General features: G+C 42.2%; 1 protein-coding gene across 1 annotated transcript in view; it reads left to right on the top strand.

The window, feature by feature from the left end:
* Nucleotides 1–13755, top strand: part of SLC9A4 (solute carrier family 9 member A4) — a 39238-nt gene extending 25483 nt beyond the window's left edge. Inside the window, exons 9-12 of the mRNA XM_019484924.2 lie at nucleotides 6536–6632; nucleotides 9620–9757; nucleotides 11809–11896; nucleotides 13195–13755. Coding sequence (XP_019340469.2) covers nucleotides 6536–6632; nucleotides 9620–9757; nucleotides 11809–11896; nucleotides 13195–13550 — 679 coding nt within the window. The 3' untranslated portion in view covers nucleotides 13551–13755. The remainder of the gene's footprint in view (nucleotides 1–6535; nucleotides 6633–9619; nucleotides 9758–11808; nucleotides 11897–13194) is intronic.
* Nucleotides 13756–14218: the final 463 nt, after the last annotated feature.

Below are 14218 nucleotides of genomic sequence, written 5' to 3' on the forward strand. Positions count from 1 at the left end.
CTCTGATTGCTTTGTATTACTGCAGTGATGCAAAGCAGTCTTATGCCTCATTTTACTGGCTGGTAAATTCTGACTTACTGATGCTTTATGTTGAAAGATTTTTATTAGGGCATGCAAAGTATTGGCCCTGACTTAAATTTGAACATTTGAGATAAATAGCTTTAAACCATGCTCTCCTATAAAGTAGATCTTATGGTATTAACTTCAGGTTAGCTTTCTTGGACAATTCTGAGACTTTCTTGGCTGGAACTCAGTTGCAACGATGGGCAAAAATGGAAAACAGTGAAGAAAATGTTAAATACTCATTTCAAATATCAAAAAATACTTGCTTTGACAGTTGAAGGAAGGATTTTTAATTTTTTTTTATCGGCCAAAGGATTTTTTTAAATCAGCCAAATTACCTGTCTCCAGTTTTCTTAACTAGTGGGTTAAATGATATCAGTTTGTCAAAGGATAGCTGTACAGAGAGAGCAGGCTGGTTGCTCCATTTTTCAGAATAAAGCAGTCTGCTTCCTCTAGCCTGCTGGACCAGCCCCCAGAGATGCATACAAGGATGGAGCCCACAAGCCCCTCCAACACAGGAACACAAAGATGTGTAGGAGAACATTTTTCATAGTCCTCCTATAACCCTCATGCTCAAGGAGAAAAATTAAAAAGTAGCTTCAAAAGGTGAGCCTGGGAACAAAAATTCATAAGCTGGGTGGACACTAAAAACCAAGGACTGAGCACATATATTGACTTCCTGGCATACTATAAGCTACCTGACCCCTGCTAATCTCTTTTACACTACAGGTGATAACAACCACCTTTCCTTTTGAACAGTCTCGATCTTCCACTAATCATGTTATCCTTTCTTCTGTGATTTGCGTGTCTGCTACCCCTGGGAATATTCCTCTTTTCCCCTCTTTTCCAATTCTACAACACTGCTGGCTGTTTTTAATTGTTGCTGTGCTTGCTTTTTCTTAGACCTGAAAAGAATGCATTGCATTTAAAAGCTTGTCTAAATCTATCACAGCCAGGCAGTTGGTCCAATAAAGATAGCACCCACAAAAATCCCTAGCTCCAGCACAAGAAGTAATTTAAAAGCAATGGAAATCCATATGAAACAGTTGGGGGGAGGGGAGGAGGGGGACAGGGCAGAGGGAGGGTAAACAGACATAAGCTCTATAGAAATCAATGAGTAAACTATTCCCAGTGCAACACAATCCCTCTGCTGAGATCAGGACAACTCTGGATAAACCCTTATAAAACATAAATAGTTATATCCGGCAAATTTATTCTAGCGTATTTACCTCAATGTAATGGCATCCAAGTAAGTATAGCCATAAGAGTGTTTAAAGGTTACATCCCAAGAAAATAACTACTGTACATATATTCCAGCTCCTCTTCAAACTTCAAAGGTGGGCTTGATTATGCCAAAGTTAGTCTGCTTTTGTTTTAAATTCCTATGTGATTGTGTAATTAAGCCTAGGCAATTTCTTTCTAAGTCACAGTTGGTGAGTGTATGGCATTAAAAATGGTTAGGTTCTCTTCAGATTCTACTTTTGTTATGTATCAGAAATATTTGTAGTTGAATTTGGAAAGTATAAATAAGAGATCTGAAATGAATCTTTGACAAGCAGATTATATTATTATTTTCTCATTAAAAACCCCCCAACTGATTTCATATAATTTTATCAATTTACTCTTGAACTGATAATGTAGATTGAAATATATTCTACACTAAATCATTTACATAATGGGCCCAAGTTTGACAGGTTTAACCAGGTAGAATAGAATCTTGCTCTACACAAGTTCAAATATCTTTGCTCTCACTAAGTAATTCTCCTAGTTCTTGAGCCATCAATGTTTTCTTACGCAGTACAAGGCTACAGAATGTAAAAGTATCAGAATCTGGCCCTGTATGAATAGTCTCATTAATTTCAAGGACAGCTTGTAAGGTAATGCTGTTTAATGTGAGTCATGTAGCAAAGTCTGGCTATACTTTAAAAATCCCTGAAAATGGGGATTTAGAATGTAACTCTGAGGTATTTACTATAAAGCCACATTTGCAAGACCCTGATAACTTGATCCCTTTCTCACCAGCACTCCTGATCAGCTTAACAGGCACATCATTGCTATCAAGGGTCCTCACATTTTAGGGAAACGAGCAAGAAATATTTTTTGATAAACAGAGCAGATCTGTTCTGGATTTGTTCCAAACTCATAACTTCCATTCACATGCATGGGATTCTGGTGGGTGCAGAATATGCATTAGGTATTTGCAAAGTGGTTTGGAAAAAATTGCCCATTGACTGTATAACAAAGACTATATATTTGAATTAAAATAGAGCACTTAGTTATAATGGCTTTGGACACTATAAGATTTAGAAATAAAGTTTTCAAAGAATAAAGCCCAGGCAAGTAGGTACAGTAGGCATCATATTTGCATGGCTGTATTTTAGGAAATGAACATTAAAGGTACTCGAAGGAGAAGAAGGACGTGTTGCTGGTTCCACATTGTTGTAACTCTAAGTTGAGGGGAGTTTTTATTAATGTATGCTGTCTCAGAATCAGGGAGATGCTTTAATTCCTAAGGATTCCTAGGAAGGAGCTATCCTAGTTAAATTCTACTTGTACAACTGGATAGAGATTTAGAAAGCTCAGTATCTGGCAGAAATGGAAAAAAAAGGATAAGATTTTTTTTTTAGTAATTCTGTCAACTAGCTCTGTTTTTTAGGAACAAATATAGACAGTGTATCAGATTTGTTCATGATCAGACTAGCTTGTTTTTGCCAACAGAGGGATATACCCAGTTGTTGTATATCAGAGATGCATAACTTTTTGAAGGCAACAGCCTGTTTCATTGGATCTAACAAAATAGGCTGTTGCCTATGAAAGAGTATGCATTTCTGAATGACTTAGGCTAGGGACAGAAGTTACATGTAAACTGGTATAAGTGATCAGAAACTGGTTCAAATCTGTAGCACAACAGAAGTTCAGTATGCACAGTTTTCAAAACGACTAAAACTAGTTTAAGATAAACCTGGATGGATATAGTATCAGACTTAACTGACTTAGTTTAAATTGATTCAAGTTAACTCACAGTCCCCCAGCATCCCAGGATGCTTTGCACCTCCCCCACAAACCTCTCCTCTCAGGGTGGGCAGGCTAGCCTTGGCCCAAGCTGTCTGCTCCAGCCAAGCAGGGAGACATGCTCTAGTGCCCCCAGCTTCTGGCCTGAGCTACTGCAAGCACGTGGCTGCATTTCTGGAATCAAAAGTGAATGCCTGTTTACTTGCTGATTGGTTCAATCTATACAGCTTAGACTAACCTGTCAACACTGAATCAATTCAACCTCAGGATTTTTGACTGTCTGTACTTAGCCTTAGTTTCTAAGATGCTACCCTGTCCTGCCTTCAGACTAACTACCTCTCTTTGCACCAGCGATGTTACCAGCTCAGTAATGATTTTTCCAATAAAGCACCTGTACAGGAAGCTGAAATAATGATAAGTGAGAAAATTTCAATAAAGATCATTTTATGGCCTGGGTAATATGCTGAACTTGTTTAATTTAAAAACAGGCTTTTGAAATTATCCTATATTGTGAAATATGAATTAAAGGGAGCACTCACTGAACTGAAAAAGTAACTTTTTCTCCACTCACTTGTTATGCTCATTGTTATCAACCTGGTAGGTTAATGGCTAATCCCATGAAAAGAATGTTCACTTTTTATTTGTGTTTTAGAACTCTGCAGATTACCTTTGCATTGTTTGTTCTATTGCTGTATCAAGCTCTATTGAAACTAGGGGAATTTTATTTGAGTCACCTAAGTGATAAGCACTGAGATGGTTTCGCACCTACAGTTCCTCCTCCATTTGCTTGTGGAGGGGGCAGATCTGGAGTTGGGAAACTGGGGGGGAGGCATGGTATTTCCTTGGTACTGCCTACTTTCTCCTACCTTTTTCCCAATTCTGTGGAAGAGAAAATCTCAGTAGGTGCACTGCATGCTTGAGGATCCATGGGTCAAGAGGTGAATGGCCTAATGTTTGTGTCAACCATGAAGGGAAAGTATTGTGTAAGGAAGAATTTGTTATATGTTTTTCATGGACCTCTGGTGGTCAGTGGGCTGTTGGTCAGTGGTCCATAGGGAGTTCAAAAGCAGGTACTTCAGAAAACATGAGCAGCAGTAGTTACAAATTAAAGGAAACTGTTTTTGTTGGAAAATGCCTGTTCCTTAACACTTTTGGATGGAATATTGCTGTTTCAATAAAACTTTTGTTAGGAAAGACTGGTTGGATCCTGGCTAGAATTTCTGGTCCAAGCCAGAAAAGAGACATTCTCTCCTGCCCTGTCTCACTAATAGCCCAGTGATCAGGCACTCACCTCTCATGAGGAAGATATAAATTCAAGTTGCTACTCTGTTTGATTTATTCAGAGTCTCTATCATTCATTGGGACAGACATTTATTGGGCCCAAGTGTCTACTCAGCTTAATTCAGACATGGGATGTGAGGCTGAAGCTCCACACTGACTACTGGGTTATTGGGTATTCTGTAGTGTCACCTTTCAGCCTAAATGTGACATATATATATTAGGGCTGTGCGAAGCTTCAGGTTCTGATTCAATTCGGAGGACATACAGCCCGTTTTGGCGGCTGAATTTCCTAATCTGAATTGAATCAGAAGACCAATAAAAAGGTCTGAATCACTTCGAAGCTCTCCGAATCAATTCGGAAAAGATTTAGAGAGCTTTGGAAATTAGGGCAGTTCTCACTCGCCACTGCAGAGAGCTGGACCTGGACTCCGTGGTGATAAGTAGGGGATCGGGGGGGGGGGGAGGGTTAGAGGAAGAGGGAGGGGAACCCCTCCCAGGCCCCATCCCCTACCTACTCCACCAGCCCCCCTGAGCACCCCCAACCCCTGCCTGCTTTCCCAGCCCCATCAATGGCTGCCCCATCCAGCCCCAGCTCCCGGTTCTTTTTTTAAAAAAAAAAAGCCCTGCACTCACCAGATGCTGCAGTGGCTGTCAGGGCTTCTGGGGGCTCATGGCAGAGCCCCCCATGCAGCATTTTTTTAAAGCACTGGGACACTGAGGCCTGGTGGAGCAGCCATGGGGGGGGCTAGAAGTGCGGGTGTGGGGCAGTAGGGTGCAGCAGGGATGGCCCCCATGCCTGGCAGCAGCTAGTGAGTGGGGGCTTTTTTGTTTGTTGTTTTAAAGAGCTGGGATGCTGGGGCTGGGAGAGTGGGCAGGGGATGGGGGCTCATGACAGAGCCCCCCCATGCAGCGTGGATCACTGGGGGCAGTGGGGATTGCTCCCCCTCTCTCCCCTGCCTGGTAGCAGCTGTTGAGTGCAGTTTGTTTTTTTTAAAGAGTCTGGAGGCTGGGGCCAGGCAGGGCAACCATTGACTGAGCTGGGAAAGCGGGCGGGGGTGGGGCCTGTTTGATTCGGAGATTTGACTGATTCAATTTGGGACAGTGATTTGAATCACCGAATTGAATCAGTGTCCCCTGAATTGGGCAAATCCGAATCCGAAGAGAATACTAGCCACTTCGCACAGGCCTAATATATATTAAACTAGTCATTTACATTTTTAACCTCTATACAATGTGGCTTTTTAACATTGGAATTGTATATGGCTATCTTTTAACTTTTCAAACTTGACATTTAGCACACATGATAAGGTTTTAATCAGTGCGCGCTCACAAGAATTGATCACAAGATTATTTTCTTGAGATAGGCCAAGGCCAACACTGAGGATCTTAAACACTTTTGAAGTTTGGAAGTATTTGAGTTTGGATACCTGACCCTATTACCTCTGTTTCCTATCAACCAACATCTGATGTTTCCTCAACAAGAAAGTCGGGTACTGGCTTGCACTAGTTGATAAAATTGGAAGAATTATCATTTTAGGCACCTTCTTGCAGTTTAAATTGAGAACAGGCACTGTATCTCCCTTTTACAATATAGCTCTATACAATTCCCTAGTCCTAAAAGCCAGAATTCCTACAGAATTTGTATAGTATCCTTTCCTTCTCTGGGACTCTTTTCTGGGTCTCTTTTCATCTTCTTGTCCTTCCTGAGTATAAACTTGATGGTCCTTTCCCTTTGCATCAGCACAATGGAAATAAAATCAGTAGGTACATACGAAATGGATGGTCCCAGGGAATGGGAATACATGTCTACTGCAGAGAGAGATAAAAAGAAGCAAACATAAGTATTTTGTGATGCTCCATGTCACTCCCAAATCTCTGATTTAGAAAATCTTCCAAGACTTTACTGTGGGGAAAATGTGACCTTTCATATTAAACTTTGCAAACTGTATGGCAACTTAGGGCTAACAACTTCACAACATGATAATATTTTCCCCCCTCAGAAATTGCATGTACAGTATAAACAAGCTCAGACGTTTTTTCTCTTTCAGATCCTGGTGATTCCTTAGTGGTGTGGCTCTGTAAAGTACTCTTCACATATATGGTGCTCTAAAAATAGGAACATAAAACATTTAGTGAAAATATTTGATCTTTTTAAATCTGTGTTCCATTCTGCTTGCAGGAGCAACAGAAATCGGAGAGTGCATAGGCCTTCCCCTGAAGAGGTGGAGTCCATGCGGGATATGCTTGCACATAATCTGTACCAAGTGAGACAAAGGGTGTGTAAGCAATTTTACTAATATTGTCCTGTATTTGTAGATCAAAAGATCATGTTTGCCCTCCCTCATATCATAGCAACAGCCAATGGTAGGAGCAGCATTGATACGGTTATCCTTAGCTGAGCCGCAGAACAATATCAGTGGAATATATGGGGCCAGCTCCCTAGCTGGATTTCAATGGGACTGCTGTGTTACCAGTTATAAATTCAACTCTGTGTAGAAAAGAAACCAGGTCTGTCTTCTAACCTTTCACTGTGAGATGTAATCTACAGTGCAAGAGAGCAAAAAGATCTAGAAATAAGCTCTAGAGGTCAGGCTTCCCTAGCTGTAAAGTTATAAGAGACTCAGGAACGGCTTCCTTTCTGATACTGCAAAGCATGATTACAGATTCCAGGGTTTAACTTTCCAAGCCCTCTCCCTCTAGTCACACACAAGCTACAACCTGTGACTGCAGGAGTATAAGGAATTCCCATGGCAAGTGAGATGATGGAGCTGATATGGTTGTTCAGGATACTAGTATCCACCTGTACAAGTGCTGTAGTTATCTTACTAAGCAAGCCATTTACAGAGAAGGTTTGAAATAGAGATTACTGTAATCTCAGTGGGGGGCTGTGAGGGATCAGAGCTGTTTTGTAGGCACAAGGCGTGCTAGTGGATGTATAGGAATATGGGTTACAGGGTTTATGCTGTGTGAGAGACAAACTTTACCCTCACTGCAGAACAGCAGAACAACTCCCTTCATCCTGTTTGCAATTCTCTGTAAGATGAGGACTGGCTGGGCCTCCACAAGGATTTGTTTTGCAAGAACAGCACATGACTATCCTGTAAAAATGTAGTGAGATCTGATCTAGATGCAGCCTCTGTTTAGAATTGGCTAAATAATAAATAGAGTGCGGTCCAGTGTATTCCAATGAATGCTTGTATGTCAAAGTATGTTAGCCCAAATACTTGGGTAACCTTGACATTATGCTGATAGACTGAGCTAATTAATGCAACGCACACTATGTTGGAAAAGTCTATGCTATGCACATCTGTTATTATTAATGAGCTAGGCTTTCCTAATATTATTCAATACTCCACACCTATGTTGTTCAATACTCTACAGGAGCCCATATTATTCTTATGGCAGGAATTTCTTGTATTCCTAGCAATGTGTTCCCCATATATTGATCCTGAACATTTCTGTAAAGAATTTTTTGTCCAAAGTTGATTAAATGAATGTGTGCTCATGCAAGGTAGCATGTTACATGGTATTTAAAACCGTGTCTTGTTTGGGAAAATAAGGGTTTTAATATTAATACTTATCCTTATTCTGCACTTTGCAGGCCTAATAATACCCTACTACACTAAAACAGGTTCACTGAGATCTCTTGAATTGAATCAGTTTGAGACTCCTTCATGTGGAATTAAAATCAGACCTGAAATCCTGAAAGTTTTTTACAAGTATTAGTGAATTTGCCCGCACAGCTCTCCCATCAGGAGATGTTTTTCTCTTAACTCTTTTGCTCTTTTTGCAGGACATAAGCCTAACTCTTCATCAGAGGCAGGTGGCACTTTATAAACCCATTCAAAGATGCATGAACTTTCATAGGCTACAGCCTACTTTATCAGATGCTATGAATGGATTTGCAGAGATCAGGGGCAGTATATGGTGCCATACTGCCTAACTTCTGCCTAACTTCAAACTAACACGGCTAGCTACCTCTCTGTCCACCAGACGGGGGTACTGCTGAGTGCTGGAAGGGACAGGGTGCTAAGTGCAGCAAAGAGGAATGGTGTAGGAGCCTTACCTGCTCCAGGAGCTCAAAAGAGTCCCTGGCTCTCACTGCTGCTGTAGCAGAGTCTATTGGTCTTGATGGCTCCTTCTACAGCAGCAGCAGGGCATCCCTGTAGTGACCTGCTGCTGTTGTCCTGGCACAGGTTCCCTGGGGGTCCACCATTCTGGCACCTTGCTAAGTGGGCAACTGAGACTGGTACCCTGCTTGCCTACCTTAAGTTATGCTATTGCTCTCTATTGTTTTGTCTTTCCCAGCCATTTATGCTTGTACATAGTGATTGTAAAACTGTCAAATTAGATGGAGAGGGCCTGATTGTCTTCTACAATGATGCCACAGGTGGTGTAAAAGCTCCTTAAAGTGAGTGAAAATTAAACTGAAGCCTGCTTTTAGATTCCTTTGCACTGCTAGCATGGGGCAAAGCAGCCACAATCTAGCTGAGAATCAGGCAACAGGGTTTATTACCTACCTTGCACTCACTTTGAATAGGTGTAAAGGGATACACAGGTGGAAACCGGTGCAGTGATACTAATGTCCTAGTAGACCAGTCACGGTGGAAGTTAGCATTCTACCTTGGTGTGGTTTTGGAGAAGGGTTATAGTAGTGTAGGTAAATATGTGTCAACACCAGCACTCTGCTGGTAGAAATGTCTCAGAAAAAAGGTCTTTGTCATTCAGGAACAAGAAGTAACCCTGTTGGTAAATGGGGGTTTTGTTGGTAGGACCCAAAATACTGTGCTGTTCTGACAGCAGGCTTGTAAAAATATTAGCATAGAGCAGGCTTGTAATAGAGATAGCTCCAATCTCTGTGTCTGACTAAGGTCTAGTTGATGCAGGCTCTGAAGAGGGGAGCCCAGCTGCTGTTTTTGTACATACTCAGTGCCTCCCTGGAAGCTTCCCAGGATTAAGAAATCCTTTGCTTCTAAGCAAATCAGTAGCCTGTTCCTAGGCGCGCTTATATTGAGATAAGAATGGTATAGATCAGTGGTGTCCGTACGCCTCAAAGGGTTTGCCACACAGTGAGAATATAAGCCCTATGGCTTCCAATTAGGGAAGGACTGGAGTGCTGCAAATAGAATAGTGGAGACCAAAGTGGTGCAAGGTTTGACAGTGAGTCAGGGGCAGACACTTGACTAGATTGTGCTGTTTCAACCAATTAAAGCTCTGAGTGTGTATTGGGAAGAGAATCAAACAAATGCATCTTCTGTTTCAGGCACCATCCTATAACAGATACACTCTGGCAACTGAAACAAGTGAGAAACAGGCCAAAGAAATCCTCATCCATCGCCAGAACAGCCTACGGCAGAGCTTAAGGAAAGGACACAGCCTACCTTGGGGGAGACCAGTACCTGTATGCAAGCTACTATTTGTGTGATCAGGACATGGAAATATTTGCATATCTCTATGAATATATAAATGTGCAAGTCTCTGTAAATACAAAACCTGTCGTTCATGAATTTGCACATGCAATAAGTAAAATGGCTACTTCCCACAGAGCACAGGAAAATGGAAGCACATGGAAACCAAGAGCCAAATTCAGTAATGTTACAAAAAGTCATGTCACTTACATGTCAGTGTAAATTGTAAATGACAGGACACTCACAGCCTTGTTCTCCATTACTTTTAAGACGTGTTAACTGTACTTAAAAGTGCTAGCTTCCAAGTATTCAAGCAGTAAAACATGTGATAAATGCCATTGCAGTGTAGCAAAGTTAGGACTTTTCCAGTGAGGAGTATCTCTGGATCATGTTACCTAACACATGTGGACCTACCATCTGACTGCTCCAAGGAGGTAATATGATCAGAGGATTCCAGCATGGTGAGGGCACTGGGAGTGTCAATTGACACTCCCAGCCCCATGACTACACCAGAGGCTTGAATGGCAGCCATGCTCAGCAGGGGCTGGGTCTGACAGCAGTTTGTTGCTCCCAGGCACCCCTTCCCTTCCCTCGCCCCACCATGCTGGAGCCTTGAATTGGCTCTGGTGTAGTGCTAGGGCTGGGACTGACTCCCAGCTGACTCCTACAGCTGCACACAGGAGTCTTGAAGGGCCTCAGCACTTAGCACATGTTTCATTTAGATCCAGGATCTCAAACTCATCTGGCCATGAGGGCCAGACTCATGGGTCTCCCCCCATCCCTCTGTATACTAGATCCAGTGCCCACATCACTCACTCTGGCTGGTCCAAGACTACGTGCACATGGTGTTCACTCTTGCTGAATTGGGATGTGAGCTCCAGCCAGTTCAGGGCACGTACCATGTGTAGTGCAGGTTCCAGACTGGCTGGAATGGGAGCTGTATGTGGTACAGCCCTGAATTGGCCAAAGCAGGTGTCAGATCCAGCATCTGGGGAACACATGGAACTCCTCCACAGCATGCCAGATCCAGTTTCTACTCTGGTCAGTCTGGGACTGTGCCACACATGGCACCCTCTCTGGGACCCACATTGCATGTGGTGCCTGCCCCAGACCAGCAGGAGCAGGCACTGCATGCGGCTTACATCCCAGATCAATTAAAGTGGGTATTATGGATTTTGGATCCAGCATGTGCGGGGTGGGAGGGGGGAGTGGGAGGTGGGAGGGGGTTGTCTCAATTTGGCTCTGTGTAGAGCCAGCGGTGGAAGCCACATGATGTGGCTCCATGGGCCAGATCTTGGTAGTTGTCTGAATCTTTGATACCCCTGATTTAGATCATAGTAAGCATTATCATGTGCATGTTCAGAAAACTTTTTAACATGTAGTAATGCTTACTACAATCTAAATTAAATCTGTCCTAAGGGTAATATGTGACAAGATCCTCACTTTGTGTACACAAGTGCACGCAAGTGTAACAGGTATCCAGGTTGTAGCTGTATTGGTCTAGAGGCAAAAGGAATCAGAACTCATGTTAGAGATGATATTTTTTATTAGACCAACTATATTAAACAATTTTTTTTGCAAAAATCTAGTTGGTCTAATAAAAGATATTACTTCTACTCACAAGTTCTGATTCCTTTTGCAAATATAACATACACTCTAAGACCTTGATTCACAGCTCTTTAAATCAGTAGGAGTCTTGCTATTGACCAAGGTCTAGACACTGGTCCCAATTGTTTGCCTGTAAATGTGATTTCAAGTGTGTGGAAGGCATGTGATTGAGAAAAAGCAGTAAAAAGCAGCCCATCACTGCCTTGTGCTTGCACTGTCCTAATAGATGCTATTCTTGCAATTATCTTGCTCTCCAACACCTAGCTTTTCCACTGAATTAAGTCTAGCGTGTTCCTTGGGAACTGTACCCCATTTCCTCAGGAGGAATTTTGAATATTCAGAGGAAACATTCTGGCACATGTTGTCTGTTGAACTGGCTCTACTTCTGCCTCCCCCTTGAACAGATAAATGTATTTTTTTCTTTCTTTATATACAGGCTAGCACCAAACATTTGCATTACTTTTCTTTACCACATGGCTCCAGTCATCCAGTTAGACGAAAAACAAGAAGTGATGTCTTTACAGGTAACATATACAGTTTACTTTGCCTACCTCTCTGGAGATGCAGAAAAACTGTTTAATAAATTTTACAGTTACAATTGTATATCCTCTAGGAATTCAGAACTGGCTTACATCATGCACATTTATCTGCTTTTCTATGGCATTTATATGGCACCCACCACTGCCTTCTACCAGCACCAGGTACTTCCCTGATTTCTCCTCCCAAGCTTTCATCTTCTACTTTGCAGCTAGGGGAAGTCAGGTGCCTGTGTATACCCTAGAATCCTTCTCTTACACATGCAATTGGCCAAAGTCCCATAATTTCAATACAGACTGATGTGAGTCCATAACACACAAATTTGTGACATTCTCACACAATGATAACATGTGGCTGTAGCTGTATTTTTATGATTAATCATAGGCGACTGATACGGGATGCATGGGGGTGCACGTGCCCCCCCCCCCAACAGGGCCAGTGCCCCCTCCCCCCCGACGACCGACACTGATGCTGTCGTTAGGGCTGGTGCCCCCCCTGACAGGGTCACCACCGGTGGTGGCTTCTGCAGGTGCCCTGCCAGATTCAGGAGGCACCAGTTATTCATGTGATTACTTGTATGGCTAACCCATTTACACACTCAGACTTTGGATGACATGTTATTAATGCAAGCAGAGAGTTGGTTCTGTGAAAAAGACAGCCAGTTGTAGCTATGTATAGGCAACAGTTTTGCACCATGACCTTTGAAATACTTGGGTGCCAAAGGTTGTATCTTCAGTAAGATTAGTCAATCCTGAATTCAGTCCCGAAAGTAAAAGGCTTGTCTCTGATGCATCCAGGTTAATCAAAAGGCCCTGAAGCCAAACCTCTGATTTCAGGTAGAACTAGTTTGTTTGTCATGTTAATAATAGATGACCTTTAAGCCAACTTGGTCCCTGGTGGGGTTGGAAACTTCCTTTTTCACATGCGGTCTAATGCTGTAGGCCCTGCCCCATGGAAAAACTTCCATAGCAGTGTTGTGCAGAAGGGGCTCATTCATCAAGATTCAAGAGCTGAGCAATGAACAATACACAAAGCTTTAGTTAACATAAAATCATTTTATTTTCCTCAAAGAACTGTAGGTAATTTTTTTTAATTGTCCATCATAGTAATACTATTTAGGTTATTTTAAAGAGTTGCACTAAATGCTGCAGTTGTAATATTGCAAACTGCGGGCTTTTTAAAGTAACACCCTGGAACACTGAATGTGGCTTGTTTAATTGTCATCAGTAATAAAATATAGTTGTATATTTTCTATAACATGAATCTCTCTTGTCTTACTGTCCAGGTGATTATGGCAGTGACTCTGATCATGTGGTCTCTGCCATGTTCAGTTCCCAGCGCCGATTGAGGTCACTTGAGTCAAAGCAACAGCATAAGGAAATAATTCCCATGGCACAGTTAAACAGAAGAGCTGAACCATCAGACTTTACGGCTCAAACAGGAAGTTCAAGCAAGTTGGATCAATCAGCCACAATAAGAAGACCAGCTTTAATGCCAAAACCCCAGTTTGGTACAGCAGTAATGCGGCGATATGAGTCAGATGAGGAGGAGGAAGCAGCAGCAGCAGCATCAAGACAATCAGTCAAAAGGGCAACAGAGAAGAGAGATATACATTTCCACAAAGCCCAACGGCGAAAGTAAAGAAGTTCTCATCAGAACTGTAATTGCAGTTTTCATCTTGGGACTTTTGAACTAGATCTGATACAAGCACTGAAGGAAGATACTAAGAAGTTCTAAGCAGGTTGAAGTGCTTGAGTACTCTGATCAAAACTGTTTTCCTGAAACACTGAAATAGTAGAATGGTAGCTCTTAACTTAATTTACAATAAATATATAGATGCATGTAATTCTATTGCTGGCAATTGGTGTAGCATATTTGGTATATGATATATAACTGGTATCACATATCATATACCTATGCTATACTGGGGCCCTGCTGTGTTTATTTTTGAGTATGAGCAATTCCATTGACTCTGATGTGATTTAAGTGATTTCAGTGCTCAAGAGCAATAGTGTAACTAAGGGCAATCTGGGACCAAAAATAGCAGCTGCTCTTGTGCAAAAATAACAGCTGTGCATCATTCCATCAGCAGCTGGAAGGTTGCTGCCGCCTTCATGTGCTGCTGATGCTCTAGGAGCCCAGCTGCTTGTATATCTCTGGTTAAGAATTTTTCTTGGGCAAGGTGCTTGGGAGACCCAGGGTGCAGCTAGACCTGTTGCTTTTCATGAGCCAGGCCTATTGTCAGGTCATAAGGATCTACTAGTTTGCTTGGGGTTTCAGTTAGAAGGTTTAAGAACTCCCAGGGAGGG

Source organism: Alligator mississippiensis, chromosome 1 (assembly GCF_030867095.1).
Source record: "Alligator mississippiensis isolate rAllMis1 chromosome 1, rAllMis1, whole genome shotgun sequence".
Lineage (NCBI taxonomy): Eukaryota > Metazoa > Chordata > Crocodylia > Alligatoridae > Alligator > Alligator mississippiensis.